This window comes from Tupaia chinensis, unplaced genomic scaffold (genome assembly GCF_000334495.1).
Source record: "Tupaia chinensis unplaced genomic scaffold, TupChi_1.0 Scaffold140845_1, whole genome shotgun sequence".
NCBI classification, from domain to species: Eukaryota; Metazoa; Chordata; class Mammalia; order Scandentia; family Tupaiidae; genus Tupaia; species Tupaia belangeri.
The window spans coordinates 767,815-786,271 of record NW_006200713.1 but is presented as its reverse complement, the minus strand read 5'-3'; the positions used below and the strand labels follow the sequence as shown (position 1 = coordinate 786,271).

General features: G+C 42.1%; 1 protein-coding gene across 1 annotated transcript in view; it reads left to right on the top strand.

Moving 5' to 3' along the window:
- SHLD1 (shieldin complex subunit 1) overlaps positions 1–17,781 on the top strand; it is a 110,594-nt gene extending 92,813 nt beyond the window's left edge. The window contains exon 4 of the mRNA XM_006162831.3: positions 14,999–17,781. Within this exon, the coding sequence (XP_006162893.1) occupies positions 14,999–15,441 (443 nt within the window). The 3' untranslated portion in view covers positions 15,442–17,781. The remainder of the gene's footprint in view (positions 1–14,998) is intronic.
- The last annotated feature ends 676 nt before the right edge of the window (positions 17,782–18,457 follow it).

Here is an 18,457-nt window from a genome sequence, read left to right as displayed (position 1 = left end):
AAGGTAACAGCTCTCTTATCTCTCTGACAGCTGTGTCTGTTCCTTGGCGTCTGGTTTTCTGCAACATTTAGAACATGGTAAAAATAAGCAGTTCACAGAAAAGGAGACCCGAATGGCCCATAAGTGTGCGAAAAACAGCTCAGCCATACTAGTCATCAGGTTTGAAATGCAAACCCAGTAAAGGAGATAGATTTGGAAACATCTGACAATGTAAGGGTTTGGCAAAGATATGGAGAAACAGGAAGACTCAGGCCCTGCTGATGGGAGTGTAATTGTTTTTTGGTTTATTTTTCAGTTTGCCAGAGGGCACTTATAATTTTTCAATTTGCCATAGAGCACTTATATACTTGTACTTGGAGAGAGAGAGAGAGAAACCCACACACATGTGCCGTATGTGTGTGTGTGTGTGTGTGCACGCACATGTGTATGTGTGTGCATGTGCGTGTATTTAGGTTTTTGCCATGGGACACGTGCACTTGCTGGACAGGGAGAAAGAAAGTGAGAAGTCATTCCGGGGCAGGAGTGGGGAATGGCCATGCTGCAATCTCTTCTCCATTCTTCCATTCTCCTCTTGGGATTTTGGGTGTGCATGCACACACACTCAGCATGAGTTTCAAGCCTCTAGGTCCAGGACTCAAATCGCAGTATACTATGTGGGAACCTAACACCTTAACCACTATTCTACCTGCTGGTCCTCCTAGTGTGTTTTTCAAGCCACTGGGTCCAGGACTTAAACCACACAGTCTGCCATGTGGGATCCAGCCACCTTAATAACCAAGCCACAGGATGGCCTGGAAGCTAATTTTTACAGCCACTTTGGAGAGCAGTTTGACAGGACCTAGTAAAATTGAAAATCTACATTTTTTCCAGCTCAGTAGTTCCACTTCTGGAGGTATTTCCAGAGAAAGTCTTACGCATGTGTCCAGGGAGGTATCTGGAGACCCACCGAGGCCTTGTGTGTGACAGTGAAAAATTAGATACATCTCACAAGTCTATGAGCAAGAGAGTGGGTGGAAAATAAGGTCACACACTCCTATATTAGAACACTATTAAGCAGACGCATGTACATCAACAATAGCTAGAGGTAAAGAAAATCATAAAGTAGGATTCAAATTTTGTATATCAGAAACAGGAAGTAAAATGTTATATACTGAAAGTAAAATTAAAATGACCATCACACATATAACAACACCCCATATTGTTTATGGATATATGTATTATAAAAATGGGCTGGAAGGAACCACATATCTATGAAGAAGCTTTAACTGTAATTGCAATCCTTTTAATAAGGAAAAAGATTTAGGGGGCCGGCAGGTGGCATGGTGGTTAAGGGTGCTGGATCCCCACATGGCCAACTGTAGTTCAAGTCCTGGACCTGGCGGCTTGCTTTCTCGCTTTCCTTTTCTCCCTCTCTGTTTCTGTCTGGTCAAATAAATAATAATAATAATAATGGTAATAAATGGAATTAAATAAATAAATTATTATTTTTTATAAAAGAAAAATATTTGAAGCAAATGTAACAGTATGGTACTTGTCAGTTGGCATGGTGTGATAGTTCTTTGAGTTTGTAGAACATTTTAATTTTTTCTTTAAAAATATACAAAATGCCAAGGTAAAAGTAAGATCACTTACAAATCACAGCACTGGCCTTATTCCATTGCCCTGACATCTGATTTTAGACCTGTCTACTGACCACGTATCTTTTGTTTCTTTCCACCACTCATTTTACTCCTCAGCGGCCCCTCTGAGGACCCTGACTTCTGCCCATTGCATCTGTTTGTCATTAGTGTGAAGGGTGAGGGCATATGCTGCTTCCCCTGGGTGAGTCATCCAGTCTGAGCTTTCAGATGTAAACAAGTAGAGACAGGAGCTGTGGTTTTAAAAGCAGCCTACCAAACTAGCCACTCTTTTGTAGTGTTAATTCAAATTACTTCTATTTATTTATTTATTTTGCCATAAGGCACAGTTGTTTCCTGGAGAGAGACAGATAAAGGGAAAGTGAGAAAGCACCCCCACCCCTGAAGAAGGATGGCCACTTCACAGTCCCTTCTCCTCCACTCTCCTCTTGGGATTTTGAGCATGTACGCACATGCATCTGCCACCAGGTCTGGGATTCTAACTACAGCATCAACCATGTGGGATCCAGCCACCTTAGCCAGTAGGTCACCAGCTGGCCTGGATTAAATATCTTAGTAGCCACACACCCTTTCTCTGTATATGTTTTTTGTCCTTTAAAGAAATAGTTGCAAATCCTAAAATGTATAAACCATGATTGGCAGGGTTGCTACCTGGAAAAAGGAGGATTAATTAAGTTCATTGATTTTTTTTCATTAATTTTATGTTATTAATTATTATTTTTTAGGATTGTTTAATTTTGTTCATCATCATCATTATTATTATTATTATTTTTAAATTTGACCAGAGAGAGAGGGAAAGTGAGAAAAGAAGCTACCATGTCTGGGTCTCAAACCATGGTCAGCCATGTGGGAGTCCAGCACCTCAACCACTATGCCACCTGCCAGCCCATTATTAATCATTAAGAGAAGATATAAGATGACTTAGAACTCCAGGGCTGATATTATTATGCAGTGGTGGACAAGCCAGATGAAAGGAGAATCAAGAGACTAGCTGATGGGTATTATGGAGGGATCCTTCACATGCCAGGCAGTAACCAGAAGTTCTTGGACACCAAGGAAATAGGAAACAGAAATGCTGGCTGTAAAAAGAGAGAAAGGGAAAGGAAGATTGTCTTGGAGCACAGTAGAACAAATCCACTAGAGATTTAGCAAAAAAGAAAGAAAGGAAGAAAGGAAGAAAACAAAAGTCTATAGATACCTTATCATTTACACCCAGGCTGGGATTATTTCCAGGATCAAATTTCAGCACCCCAGGACCTGAGGCTGTGTAGTGGGATCTTTTCACTATTGACTCAAGTATACCCACCCCACACCTCCAGCACTAGGTCAGACACTGGATGTGTCACGATATGTTACATAAGTAAGGAATCGTGTGATCCAGGGGCCTTCAGAGAGTGCTATTAATAATTGAGGGCCAGTGCTGTAGGGCTCTGATAAAGGGAGGCAGATTCCACATGGCCAACTCCCATTTGAATCCCAGTCCAATGGCTTTGAAAACAAACAAACAAAACATACCTGACATATGTGCCTGCATGCCCCAAATCCCGAGAAAAGTAGCAGAAAGGATTGTGGTGTGACCAGGCTTCATATGGGGGTGTGGTCCCTCTCTCTCTTTGTCTGTCTGTGCAAACATCTGCACCCTAGTATTAGCAGTTTCCAGTCAAGGCCTTCCTGTAAAAGGCATGGGTGGCTAGCAACCTGGCTTCTCTGCTGGGCACCCAAACCCTTCACAGCCTAATTCAGCCTCTCCTCTCAGGTCAGAATTTCCTTCCCCTGACAGATTACCCCATACTACCTTGTTGGGCATTCTTGTCTCTATTGCCTCCGGTCTCCCCATATCCAGTATAATGTTCTGTCTCTGTCTCATTTGTCTGAACATGCTGCATCTTTCCAGCCTCAACATTATCTGCTCATCCTGGCTTTATTGGACTTTTGCCTGCTGGACTTTGGCCCTCTGTCACCAGGCCAAGCCCTGTAATTATTGATTGAGACTGAAAGATAGAGACACCCAGGCCACTTTAGAAAGCTGCTCCTTACTTCCCTGCAGGGAACAACTGTCAGTGGAGGACCAAGTGGGTGTGGCCATCCCATGCTTCTCTAGCCAGTGGGGACATTTTGGCCAGCAGACCTTCATCCTGGCTATCCTGACAATGTCATCTGGTATCCAGGACTCTCAATATAAACCTCAGGCAAGTTAACTGTGGAGTCAAAGCTTTCTTAAATACAAGTGTAGAGAATGTCTAGACCAACCATTGAGTAACAGAAATATAATGCTACTTAAGTATCATCTTTAACTTTCTAATAGCTAAGTTTAAAAACATTAAATATGGGCCACCTCCATGTGCAGCAATAATGTGCTGCTTAAGAGAAGCCAGATTCCATGTGCCAAATGTTCACATCCCTGGCCTGCTGAGCCTGAAACATGCTGGCATGTACACAAACGCTCAAGGTCTGCAGAGCTGGAGAACTGGAGGAAGATCATGATGTAGCCAGACCCTGTATAGGGTCTACTCATCTCTCTCTCTCGCTCGCTCACTGTCACATGCATGTGCACATACTCTATCATGAATAAAGGGGAAAATTTTATTTTAAACATAAGTCAAACTATTAACTTTAATAATGTATAAATATTTTATCGAATATAGCTAACATAGTTTTATTTTAATATGTAATCAATATTTGTCAATTACCTATGTTATTTTTTTCATGAAAGTCTTTGAAATCTGGTGTGTTCTTGTGCTTACATCTCCATTCAGACCAACCGTATTTCAGGGGCTCATTAGCTACATGTGGCTAGCAGCTACTACGAGGACAGTATGGGTCTAGATGTGTATGTTCCTCACTCCATCGTTCATTATACTATGTGGAAATCCTTGCTTCTTATTGTGACTATAACATTTTTAAAAAGTTGTCCTTGCAGGCAAACCAGGTAGCATGGTGGTTAAAGCGGGTGGATCCCACATGGCCAAATGTGTGGTTGGAGTCCCAGACTTAGCAGCTTGGAAAATATACCAGGTACATGTGCATGCATGCCTAAAATCCCAAGAGGAGGATGGAGGAGAAGGGATTGCAGCATGGCCTTCCCCTTGAGGAGTGATTTCTCACTTTCTCTCTCTGTCTCTGTGGTGAGCATATGTGCCCTATAGCAAAACTTAAAAAAAAAAAAAAAAGTCCTTGCCTTCTGCCAGTCCTTAGGGAATATCCTTGAGTAATATAGTATGTGTGTTGGGACTAGACAGGAATTTGTCTACTCAGACACTTAACATTTGTTTGCTTTTATGCCTCACCCAGAAAGTGTGTTAACCTCGATTGCATTCATTTGTTATTCATTTCACAGAAGTTCCAAGTGCATAAGGCTCTTGATTTATTAAACAGGCAATAAGGAGGTCTTTGTGTATTAAAGATTCATTCTCCCTTTGAAAATGCATACATCATGGGACCAGCAGTTAGTGTGATGGCTATGTCACTGGACTCCCACGTAGTTGACCGTGGTTCGTGTCCCAGACCCGGTGACTTAAAACTCACGCCGGGCGCGTGTGCATGCATGCCCAAGATCCCGAGAGGAGAATGGAGGAGAAGGGATTGCGACTTGGCCATCCCCCCTGGGGGGTGATTTCTCCCTTTCTCTCTCTTTGTCTCTCTCTGTCTGTCTGGCGAGCACATGTGCCCTATAGCAAAAAAACAAAAAACAAAAAAACAAAAAAACAAAACAAAAAAACCTCTCCAAAAAAAGAAGCAAAAAAAAAAAAGAAAAGAAAAAGAAAATGCATACATCAAATGAAGTAAAACCAAAATTTAAAAAAATTACTGAATGTTACCATATACCAGCCACTAGTGTTGGGCTGGAAGTAGATCAAAATCTTGTTCATCCAATGAATCTGTTCACTCTTCCTTTCCTCCACAGAGTGTGGAGTGGGGTGGCAGGAGTGAGAGGAATGGAGGAAAGTATGAAGGAAAGAAAGTGAGTTCTGGTACAGTGTGTACAGTCTAGCAAACCAAGGCCTTAGATCCATGGGCAATAACCTCCAGTATACTACAAATGGTAGTGTCACCCATGGAAGTAATTTGCCCAGGGCACTGGGAGGCCTCTGAAGTCTGACTCCGGTCATAAAGATTAGTGCATCAAAAGTGTGCTAGAGGGCCAGCAGGTGGCATGGTTAAGATGCTGGATCCCACATGGCCAACTCCACAGTTTGAATCCTAGACCCAGTGACTTGAAAAACATGCTGGGGAAGATGGAGTCATTGTTATGTCACTGGATTCCCACTTGGCTGACTGAGGTGCGAGTGCCAGACCTGGTGGCTTTAAAATCACACTGGGTGCCTGTGAGTAGTGCCCAAGATCCCAAGAGGAGAATGGAGGAGAAGGAATTGCAATGTGGCCATCCCCCCTGAGGGGATGATTTCTCACTTTCTGTCTCTCTGTCTCTGCCTCTCCAGTAAGAACACATGCCCTATAGCAAAATTATCTTAAAAAAAAAAAAAGAAAGAAAAGAAAAAAGAAAAACGCACTGCGCATATGTGCATGTATGCCCAAAGTCCCAAGAAGAGAAGGAATTTTAGCATGACCATCCCCTCTAGAGACTGATTTTTCATTTTCTTTCTCTGTCTCTCTCTTGTGAGCACTAGCAAAACTCTAACAGGGGAGAAAAAAAAAGGGCTAGTAAGTGACCATTGATGACCAGGACATGCCCTAATCCCCCATTCACTTTGTCTGTCTGATATTCCTGACTTTTTTTTCAGAACAACAACAACAAAAAAAAAACTCAGGAAGTCTACAAAAGACAAACCGAGGCAATCCCCCATTCACTTTGTCTGTCTGATATTCCTGACTTTTTTTTCAGAACAACAACAACAAAAAAAAAAAACCTCAGGAAGTCTACAAAAGACAAACCAAGGCAGCAGGTACCTGGGAACTTTGGGGTGTGCCATGCAGTGTCCTGAAAAGTGGTCAGCTCTCTATCGAGCAGCACAGGAGACTTTATAAGCCACATACCCTTTCTTTCCTTAAATCCTGATACTTCCCCATGTTAGTTTTTATATTAAGTCTTGGAGTTTTCTCAGCTCAGTATAGCCTTGAAACTCCTAATGAGCAGCTGCTCGTAAAGAAACTCTGCACAGATAAGGCAGGGTGGGTGGCTATCGATGCAGAGTCACGAAGGAGACAGAATTCTAAATACCACATCCATTTAGTGGAAACTTGTTAAAATGGAAGGCTTAAATGTTTCTCAGAGATAAAATCCTGCGGTGCATTTATCAACCACAGAAGTAGCTATAGAAAGTTCTCTGAGAGAATCTAAAGGCTAGAGATCTAAAGGCTAATGCATCTGTCTTAGAGCACAACCTTTGATCTCAAACGCTCCATGCCAATAGTCTTGGATGAATGAATTCAAATTAGCGTCTGTAACTCCTAAAGACATCCAAAAGATATAAAACATATTTTTAGGGTTGTAAGACTCTTCAGTACCAATATGTTATCTCTTCTCTTGTTGGCCAAGAGAAAATGTAATAATTGGATGCTCCAGGAAAAAGGTTACCTTGAAATCATGCATGTAAGAAACAATATTGTGATATCAAGCCCTGTCTTCCTCCTTTTCTTGTAAATTCTCAGAGAAATTCTATTCATCATGATGGAAAGCATATTGAAATAGACAGGTAATATCCACTTGTTTTAATGTGTGTGTGTTTTTTTTCTTTAATGGTGACAAAGTGTGTGCATGTATACAAGAGAGAAAGAGACACAGAAAGGGAGAGAGATAAGCTCCTTCCACAGGGTCTGGCCACACCACAACCCGTTTCCTTCAATCCTCCAATTTACTGGGTTTGGGGCACACACACACAGATGCCTTATATATTTCAGGCTGACCAGGCTAGGGATATGAACTGCACCCACCATGTGGGATGTGGTTTCTCTTTAGCAGTACATTACCGCTGTGCTACGGAGATGATGTAGCCACTCAATATAGATAATACCAGACTTATTGGGACTGAGGCCATTGCTAATAAATGAATAAGTATTAATACATACAGGGATAGCCAGGTGGTATGATGGTTAAGGCAGCTGGAACTCACATGGCTAACTTGACAGTTCAAATCCTGGACCTGGTGGCTTGAAAAACACACCGGATATGCCCAAACTCCCGAGAGGAGAATGGAAGACAAGGGACTGTGGTGTGGTCATCCCCTCTAGGGGGTATTTTTTCACTTTCTCTCTTTCTCTGGTGAGTGCCCATGCCATATAGCAAATTTTAAAAAGATATAATATGTACATACGTACCTTCTCAAGATATGAGAAGGTACAACACACCATTGGAATGGGGATCGTTAACAAAGGTCTCTCAAGGACCTCAAGGCAAATTAATATGGTACAACGCAGTGGGATCAGGCATTCACTTCATCCTTCCCAAATCCATCCTTTGAGCCAGTTTTTCTTCAGGGTATCAGTGGAGAGAGGTGGAGACATTATTGACATTTCAAGGAAGGATGATTCTTCGTTGTATGGGACTGTCCTGTGCACCATAGGATATTTACATCCTTGGCTCTATTCACTAAGTGCAGGTAGCACCTTGCAATCTCTGACACAATGTTCCAAGACTCCGGAGTTACACGCTTTTGCCCGTTAGAGCCCTGCAGTCTGGGCATATGAACAGGTAGCATAAGGTAGGGTTTGAGCAGAGCTGTGAGGATGCCCCACTGAGCAGGGGCTGACAGTTATCAAAGATCCATCATCCCCCAATGTGGGTACATTTGGAAAGGAGAAGCAGTCAGCTTCATTTCCTAGCAAAGGAAAATGATATCCAAAAGGCCACAACAGCCACATAATTATGGAGAAGGCTTTGTAGTTGCTAGTAAAGCGCATTTTAAATGGAAATCAAAGACTGAAATGGTCCAGAGGCAGTGTTCAAAGGGACTGACTGAGCAAATGACTCAACCCATATGTCGTCGCTCTTCTGAAGAGGGGAAGAGTGGTTTCTTTAAAGATGAGTTGCAGTCTGCTTGACATTTGCATGAAACATAGAGAAGATAAGCTAGTTTTGAAAGTTTCTTTTGTGGACATTGAATTTCAAAAATTAAAATGAAATGGAAATGAAACTCAAAGAAAAAGTTAGAATCCTCTATATGTTTTTTTTTGAATCCTCTATATATTTTTTTTGAATCCTCTATATGTTTTGACCAGTTATCAATACTTCCCAAATACATACTCTGCAACTTGGAGCATGTCATACACACGGCTGTTCTGGGAATTACCTAGCTCTCTCCTGCTCTTCCCACTGGTTCTTCTCAGCCCCATTTTCCTGCCTTGTCATCCTGGGTCTGGATCATCCGTGGAGGGGAAGGAATATCTTATCCTGCCATCATGAGATCCCATTTCCTTTCCCATCTCCCCTAGGTTCTCTGATAGCAATGCTATTTGTTAGTCAAATGCTGTCTGCCAAGCCCTAGGTTAAGGCTGTTTGTCTTAAAGTCTATTAATTTATTTCTTTCTTCCATGAGCAAGAGAGACAGTGAGCTAGGTGGCCTCAACTGGGTCCCCTACATCACAGATCACCTCCATTCTCAACCAGCCTGGATCACAGGCTCAGGTAAAGAAAGGGAGGTTCCAGGATATGAACCAGGACCTTTACCATGTGGATCCAGTTATGTTACTGCTGTACCATTGCCAGGGCATGAGCTGTTTGTTTTAATAATCTGTTAGGACACCAAAGAAAGTTTTAACAATGATCCTTCCAGGGGTTATTATTATTTTTTTTTTTAGAGAGATTTTTGCTGAAGGGCATGCGTACTCACCGGAGAGATGGACAAAAAGTGAGAACTCACTCCCCCTCCCCCTGGGAGACGGCCGCACCACAATCCCTTCTCCCTCCATTCTCCTCTTGGGATTTTAGGCACACACTCATGCTTGTGCACCTGGCATGAGTTTTAAGCCATCAGGTCCAGGACTCAAACCATGGTCATCTACGTGGGAGTCCAGCAGCGTAACCATTATGTTGTCTGCCGGTCCCTCAGGGATTTGTTTTCTTTTTTTTAGCAATCTCACACTCATGGAGAACTTACAAGTACAGTACAAAGAACTCTTTTTTTCATGAGTTATTTGAGTAAGCTGCCAACCTGATGCGTGTCACCCCTGATTTTCTTACAAACAAGAATATTCTCTTATATAACACAGTGAAACCATCAAAATGAGGAAGTAACCAATGACACATGTGTACCATCTGATTCTTAGACCCCATTCATAGTTCTCCAGTGGTTCCAAGAATGTGCTTTGTAACAAAAGAATCCAGTTCAAAATCACATGTTCTGTTTACGTGTCATGTCTCTTATTAGTCTCCTCTAGTCCCAAACAATTGCTCAGCCTTTCTTTGACTTTCATGAGCTTGATGCTTCTGGAATGTATAGGCTAGGAACCCCTCTCCTGCTGTTTATGTGACATCAAGACCAGAAAGAGGCTAGTCTGTTTCCTTCCCCTTCTACTCATCCAGGAGGCTTCTGGCCAGTAATGGGGCTGTTGGGAGTGGGGAGGAGAACTCAGGTAGAACTGGGCAGAAGCTCTGAGTAGCAGTCAAGTGAAGATTTAAAAAAATTTTCCCCCTTTTTTTCTTTTTAAAAGATTGGAGGGACATAGTTTTAAGCTTTTTGGAAACTAGTGTAATAGAAAAATAATTTATGAGGACAAACAGATGGCATAATGGTTATGTCGCTGGAGTCCCACATAGTCTACTCTAGTTCAAGTCTTGGACCCAGCAGCTTAAAACTCACACCGGACACATGTGCGTGCATGCCTAAAATCCCAAGAGGAGAATGGAGGAGAAGGGATTGTAGTGTGGCCATCTCTCCTAGGGGGTGATTTCTTGCTTCCTATCTTTCTGTATCTTTGGTGAGTACACATGCCCTATAGCAAAAATCTCTTAAAAAAGAAAAGAAAAGAAAAGAGAAATATTTTCTACTATTGAATTATTTTTTTTTAATTGCTAGAGGGTATATGTACTCACCAGAAAAAGAGAAAGCACCACCCTTCGGGCATGATGACATTGCAATTCTTTACCCTCTATTTCTCCATCCCATCAGGATCTTGGGCATGCACACATGTCCAATGTGTTTTTCAAGTCATTAGGGCCAGGATTTAAATGGAGGTCAGCCACATGGGATCGGGCTCCCTGTACATGGGGCTTAACCACTGCACTGCAGAACCAGCCCTGTGCTATTGCTTTTTTTTTTTTTTTGGAGAGGTTTTTGTTATAGGGTGTGTGCACTCACCAAACAGACAGAGAGAGACAGAGAGACAGAAAGCGAGAAATCACCCCTCAGGGGGGATGGCCACACCGTAATCCCTTCTCCTCCATTCTCCTCGTGGGATCTTGGGCACGCACGCACATGCGCCTGGCATGAGTTTTATGCCACTGGGTCTGGGATGTGAACTGTGGTTGACTACGTGGGAGTCCAGCGACATAGCCATTATGCTAACTGCTGGTCCTGCTATTGCATTTTTAAAAAAATGTGATCTCTGTTGTCAGTGCTAGGTACATCTCTGGCCACTCTGAGTTCTCTATTTCCTTCTGCCTGAAGCCTGGGTCTTACGCTGCTGAAGAGACAGCAGCTGGTGGAAAAAAAAAAAAAAAAAAAAACGAATTGGAGCCAACCTTGCAGCAGCTTAGTTTCATTTCCTTCTTGCTTCTTGGCCTTCTGTTCATTAACCCTCTTTCTCTATCTGCATTGTCTCTGATCACTGGTCCTTTCATCTAGATTGCAAGTAACCTCCTCCACAGAGGCGGCCCCCTCACTAATTCTACTATATGCTGGCCCTTCCCTTATACTGCATTTGTCCGTTGAACCCACATGGTCCCGGTTAACGTCATCATGTTATTGTGTATCTGTGTATTACCAGTGATTGCTCTTCAGTTATTTGATGTCTAGAAATATGTCTTCCCTTCCTAGTTAGTTCTTAAGTATTCTTAGGTGGGGGGTGTGATCTCCAGCATCCTTCTGTGTATCTTGCAGCGACTTGTAACAAATTGCCTTTCTGCCAACTTTCTATAAACGTGTGCTGAACCAGTGAATGCTTGTCCATGCATGGGCCTCCGTGCCTCACAGAACGTGCGTCCACATTCTTTCCGGATGTGTTGTACTTTGGATTATCTCCTTCTCTGTTCCTTACATTAGACTCTCTAGTAAAAAAGGCATTTAGTAACCCCTTGTTTTAAAGAGGACAAAGCTGAATCCCAGAAAGGTTATCCCAGCTGCTAGGTCTAGCTGGTGGCAAAACGAGGGCTAAAACCAAAAAGCCTATCTCCTGAAGTTCCACCTACTGCAAATGTCCCTTCCCACATCATTAACAAGTACAAATATTTTTATGAGGTAATCGTCAAAGAGTTCATGGCAGAGGTGTATTATGAAAGAAACGGGACAGATTTAAAATATTTTTGCCCCAGAATAAGCCCATACTTTAATTCCATTTTTCATGACCTTTCTGAAGTTCTCTCATGTTATTGCTATGAATCAAGTTAGCGGTGGCAGGGTAATGTCAAAGCTCGTGATTTATAAAGCTTCGAGCACAAAAAAGAAAATACAGTATTTTAATTGAAAATAGAAAAATGTAAAGACTAAAACCGATAGTTGGGGATGACTCATCATGCAGCAGTTACAGACACAGAAAGCTAGATCCCACATGGCTGACTGTTATTCAAATCCTGGCCCTGGGGGATTTAAAAGCTCACTGGGTTTGTGTGTGCTCTTGCCCCAAATCCCGACGGAATGGAGGATAAAAGATTGCCATGTGACCATGCTTCATTGGAAGGGGAGAGGGTACCTTCTCTTTCTCACTCTCTATCTCTCTCTCTCCCTCTCTAGAGAGCACACACACCTTTTAGCAGTAAAACAAACAAACTGGTAGCTGTATAAGAAATTCTGAAAATTAAGTTATTTAAAAAATTCAAATTAATTATTTGTACAGAATCTTTCCTGGGATACATTGACAGGAAAGTCTTGTGTTTCAAAAGATTTACGAGATTCCTACATTAGGAATTAGGGATCCTAAGGAGTTACAAAAAGTAACTAAAGGACTAGCATTTAGCTTCTTAAGCTCTATTAGTAAATTGTTTAGTTTATTTGTTACTCTCCTTTTGGAAAACACAAAAAATGGTGATTTTAATTTAGAAATAAGTAGTCCATAGGATTATTGTAGGTTATCAGGAAAGAGAATGTTTGAATGCTCAGAACTGTTTAAATTAGAGGTCTTCACTGTGTTTGTGCCATGGATCCCTTTGGTGTCTGGTGAAGCCTGTAGATTCCTTCTCAGAATAATGTTCTCTCTCTCTTTTTAAAAAATAGTTAGTTATTTAATTTAATTAATTTATTCATTATTTTAATTTGCTATAGGGCACATGTGCTTACCAGAGAGAGCGAGAGAAAGAGAAAGGGAAAGTGAGGAAATAAGCTGCCAGGTTTGGGACTTGAACCACAGTCAGCCATGTGAGAGTCCAGCACCTGAACTACCACATTACCTCTGGCCTCCAGAATAATATTTTCAAACTAATAAAGTAAAATATATAGGATTACAAAGAAAACACATTGAAATGTAGTTATTAAAATACTTTTAAGGGGCCAGCAGATGGCACAATGATACATCGCTGGACTCCCACATTGCTGACCACAGTCCGGGACCTGGAGGCTTCAAACTCACGCCAGGCACATGCCTGAAATCACAAGAGGAGAATGGAGGAGAAGAAGGGATTGTGGCATGGCCATCCCCTCTGGGGATGATTTCTCACTTTCTGTCTCTCTGTCTCTCCAGTGAGTGCACGCACCCTATAGCGAAAATCTGTTAAAAAAAAAATGAAAACAGGGAATTAGCAGTTAGCGTAATGGTTATGTTGCTGGACTCCCATGTAGTCGACCGCGGTTCACGTCCCGGACCCGGTAGCTTAAACCTCACGCCGGGCGCGTGTGCGTGCGTGCCCAAGATCCTGAGAGGAGAATGGAGGAGAAGGGATTGTGGCGTGACCATCCCCCCTGGGGGGTGATTTCTTGCTTTCTGTCTCTCTGTCTCTCTCTGTCTGTCTGACGAGCGCATGCGCCCTATAGCAAAAACAAACCTCTCCAAGAAAAAAAAAAAAAAGAAAATAAATGTATGATATTTTAATGAATATATGCTCCTTAGTTAATAGTTATTAATCCTGAATCTATTTCTTCACATGTTCATTTCAAAGCAGTGTGTCTTAGTCTACTCGCATTGACATAACAAAATACCATAACTTGATGGCTTAAATATTGGAAATTTATTTTCTCACAGCTCTGAAGCCTGGGCGTTAGTGTTGAGGGCACTGGCATGGTCGGTTTCTGGGGAGGGCTCTTTTCTTGGCTTATGGACTGCTGACTTCTCACTGTGGCTCACATGGCCTTTCCTCGGTGCTTCTACACAGCCTCTTCCTATACTGTGTCCAATGCTATTGAACCCCACTCTGAAGACCTCACTCAGCCCAAATTACCTCCTAAAAGCCCTTTCTCCAAATACAGTCACTCTAGAGGCTAAAACTTTAACATATGTGGAGACATAATTGAGTTTATAAATAGTAATAAGCACGCATACTTCAAAACATCCTCAGCGCACTATAATATGGTGTGAAAAAAGCTGTCATCAGCTGTCGGTGACAAAGTTACAGGTACTGCTACTGTGTTGCTTACATGATCATGGAAGGAAATGCTTAATTCCAGTAAAGGTAAGTGAAAATAAAAACAAGATTTCCTTTCTCATCTAAGTTCACAGCCACTCTGAAATTTTTTTTTTTTTTAGGAGAGATTTTTGTTACAGGGCACATGTGCTTGCTGGAGAGACAGAGACAGAAAGCGAGAAATCACCCCTCAGGGGGGATGGTCACATTGCAATCCCTTCTCCCCCATTCTCCTCTCAGGATTTTGGGCACGCACACACAAGCGCCTGGCATGGTCACTCTGAATTTTTAACAGGCACCCCACATTAAGAACTGCTGATACGAGGGCCAGCAGGTGATGTGATGGTTAAGGTGCTGGACTTCCCCATGGCTGACCATGGCTCAAGTCCCAGATCTGCAGCCTGCTTTCTTACTTTCTCTCTCTGGTCAAATTAGAAAATAATAAGTAAAATAAAATAAAATAATTATTAAAAAGAAGAACCCCTGATACATGCAAATAAAATGTTCTTGTTATGAGCAAATAAGTGGCATAACCCAGGATGGTGGGAACAGATTCTAAACTGATCTTTGTCCAGCCTTGACAGTTACCTGGGAGCAGAAAGCATGTGGAACCAAAAGGAGACGGCATCTGCTCTTTGGTTTCTTTCTGATAGTTTTGATTGTGTATTCAAGTATTGGAATGTGTTTTGTCCTGCAGATACCAAGAGCCAAAATACTGAACAAAATGCCTCTTGGACCTTTGAGAACTTCTGTTTGGATCCTTCTGTGAAAAGCGAATTGGAAACCAAAGAGGAGGATGAAGAACTTCGGAAATCTCTGGATAGATTCTATGAAACGTTTGGCCATCCACAACCAGTCTCTAGAAATTCACTCTCCGCATCTGTCTGCCAGTGCCTGACTCAGAAAATCACTGAACTAAGGGGCCAGGAGAGTCAAAAGTACACCCTTCGCTGTTTTCAGATGGCTCGGGTCATCTTCAACCGGGATGGATGCTCAGCCTTGCAGAGGCATTCCAGAGACGTCCGCTTCTATCCGCTTGGAGAAGGAAGTGCATCTCTGGATGATGAAAAGCCAACCCCAGGACTTTCAAAAGATGTTGTTCATTTTCTCTTACAGAAGAATGTGATGAAAGACCCATAATTCATGCCTGGTGGTGAGAGCAAGCTGTATTGGAGGTGGAGTGCAGGTGGCACCCAGACCCCTACTGGTCACTTCCCAGCCATGTGTGCCCAGCCCTCAGCCAAGTGCTTTGCAGTTAAAGGCTGGCCCCTGTGACCTGGTACTGGAGCCAGTTGGCCCATATGGAAAGCCAGCAGGGTCTGGGATCTTGTGTCCCTGGCCGCCCACCTCTCACCTCCCTCCCGCTCATGTTGGCTGAGGCCACTGACTATCTGGATTAGGAGCCAAAAGCCTAGCTTCCTTACCTCAAGGGAGGGCATAATCTGAGGCTTAATTTCTACTCCAGCGCCTCCTTTGGAAGCAGGCTGAGGCTGGTACCTCACATGAAATCACACCCTTGCTGGACTTCATCCCTTTCCCCAAGCTTCTATGGGATGAGTATTTTGCAATATACCAAGCTCTGTGCTGAATCAGGTATAAAAATTAAACTGAGCTGTAAAACTGAGACTATGTGATTGAGAACATCTATCCTAGGACAATATAAAGATTTAGTACATCATATCTTAATCATATCTCAATCATACCCTTACATCCTCTCCCAAGTCAGAATTCTGTTTCATAATATTAACTGGGTACAGAAGGAACATCGGGACCATCTAAAATAAGAGCTAAAATTCAGAGATTTTAAAAAAGTCTTTGTCTCCATCCAATTGCAAATATGAAAGGTGAGAAGCAAACAAATGCCACCCACCAAAGCAAGCGTAAGCACAGTTATGGTATGACACATTGGCGCCTCGTCAATCTGTGGTAGAAGAGGATAAGAAATCATTTGCCCAGACGGAGTCCTTCTTCCTCTCCTTTTTGTCTTCAGCCTTCCTGCTCCCAGCCCCTTTGTCATCCTCTAAACGGTTGGCCCTTCACCCTGTTCCGGCCTCTGACACCCTGTGCTCAGTCTGCAAACACTTGTCCAGAACAGGGCCTCCCTCAGCACTCTCCTGGCCCTGTCCTCTGAGGGAGCTCTGGAAATAGCCAGTGAAGGCTTGTGCTGGCAGATGCTCTGCTCTGCGGGTCATGTCCTGAACCCCATGTAGAGTTACAGCACCTGGCACCAGGCTCTCTGAAGCTGTAATTGGACGCCTCATACTAATCCCTTTCTCAACAGTTCTTCAGACAAATTACATTGACAGAAGGGTTAGATTGCTTGTTTGGGGGGACAACTAAAACTAGCAACTCTGTGCAATGAGATTTTGAGACACTTGAGGTGAAATTTAATTGCCGAAAGCTTTTCAGAGACGTATTGTGCAAATGGTAAGCCTTAACATGTACATTGAAAGTGAGCAGGCCATCTTAAGATGGTCTCTTGAGACCTAGGCAGAGACAGAAGCCTTTTAAAGGTTAGAAATGACATGCTCAGGCTTCCAGTTCTAGAGAGATCAGAAGTAAGAAATGGTGCTCCAAACTGAAATGGAACGGCATCCCTGGAAGGAAACCTAATTGTCAGGAAATGGGGAATGAATAGGTCTTTGAGAAATGCTTGAGGAAACAAAGCTCCAGGTGTTCCTCTGACAAGCAGTCGTCTGCCTCTTTCCCAGGGGGCTTCCGTGCAACAGACCCCAGATAATCATGAAACCAGTGGGACTGAACATCGAAAATCTACAGCTTAAAAATTATGCATGCTAGCTTTATTGTCTTGTAATGCGAATCATTAATAGACGTCCTTGAAGAATGCTGTAGTTTTCAGTATTTTTCAGTAACTGAAATATTTGCAATTAGTCTCCATGGCTACCAACAGAAGGAAACTGGATTATTTTATACTGCTTTTAAAGGACAAAAAAATAAAAAGCTGTTTGAATCTCCCTGTGGAGAAGCAACTGCTTCTATCTTGCAAAGAGATTTTAGTATCAGAAATTTCATAACCATCCTTAGTATCAGTGCTAAGGGGACTCAGCAAGAAGTGGACCACGAAAGCAGGGAAATTGAAAGTCTAAAACTCAGAATCACCTCAAGTGAAAAAAGAGTGTGGTGTGTGTTTACTTGTGTCCAAGTAAGTGTTTGTGACAGGTCAGTACAAGATATTTGTTTCCTGCACTCTCACTCCTTAATTTGATCTCTATGAGGTTAAGATAGCATTTTCCATTTATCTCTTTGAACCTTTAATAAAGACTAAGAGATAAGGATATTGAGACTCAGGCCTTTGGCATTATTGTCTAATTCTGCCTACAGATATATTCACCAACATCCTATCATTCCATGAACATGGTGACTGACCTATATTATTATCTGTGGCCCTTTACGAACTTACCAGGATCTTTGTGAAGATAGATTTACTGGCAGGAACATCAGAACTTTAAAGAAGAGAACTGCTGGGGCCAATAGATAGCATGGTGGCTGGGGGCACTGGACTCCCACATGGCCAGCTCTGGTTTGAGTCCTAGACCTAGTGGCTTGCTTTCTCACTTTCTCTCTCTTGCTCTTGCCCTACCCCTCTTTGGTCAAACTAAAAAACAAATTTAAAAAATAATAAAGTTAAAATAATTCTTCAAAGAAAAGAAAAGAACCAATATAAAAAGCAAAATGTAAGAATATGCAGAAAAGATTTTAAAAAGGAAAAGCCTTATCAACTATGAAAACATTTTAAATTCTTTATTAATTAAAGCAGCAACAAAGGAGAAATTGACAAATCAAAGAAAAAAATTAAATCCATAAAGAGATATAAATGCATTTGGAAATGGAGTACATAGTGAGGTGGGGCTTCAAATCCATAAGGAAAAAGATAGGAGCTGTTAGCAAGCAGTAGTCATTGACTCCCTACATTGGGGAAAGCAGCATGAAAAGGCTTGATTTCCTACTTTACTTCTCATATCAGATTAAATTCAGATGGATTAAAGATTCCAAATTAAAAACTAAAATCATAAAAATGCTCGAATGCAACATGAGTAATCGACGTATCTAAGAATAGAGAAGACCTTTCTAAGACTGGTATGAAACCTAAAAATCATAGAGGAAAAAAAATCTATGAAACTGACTGCTTAAAAAT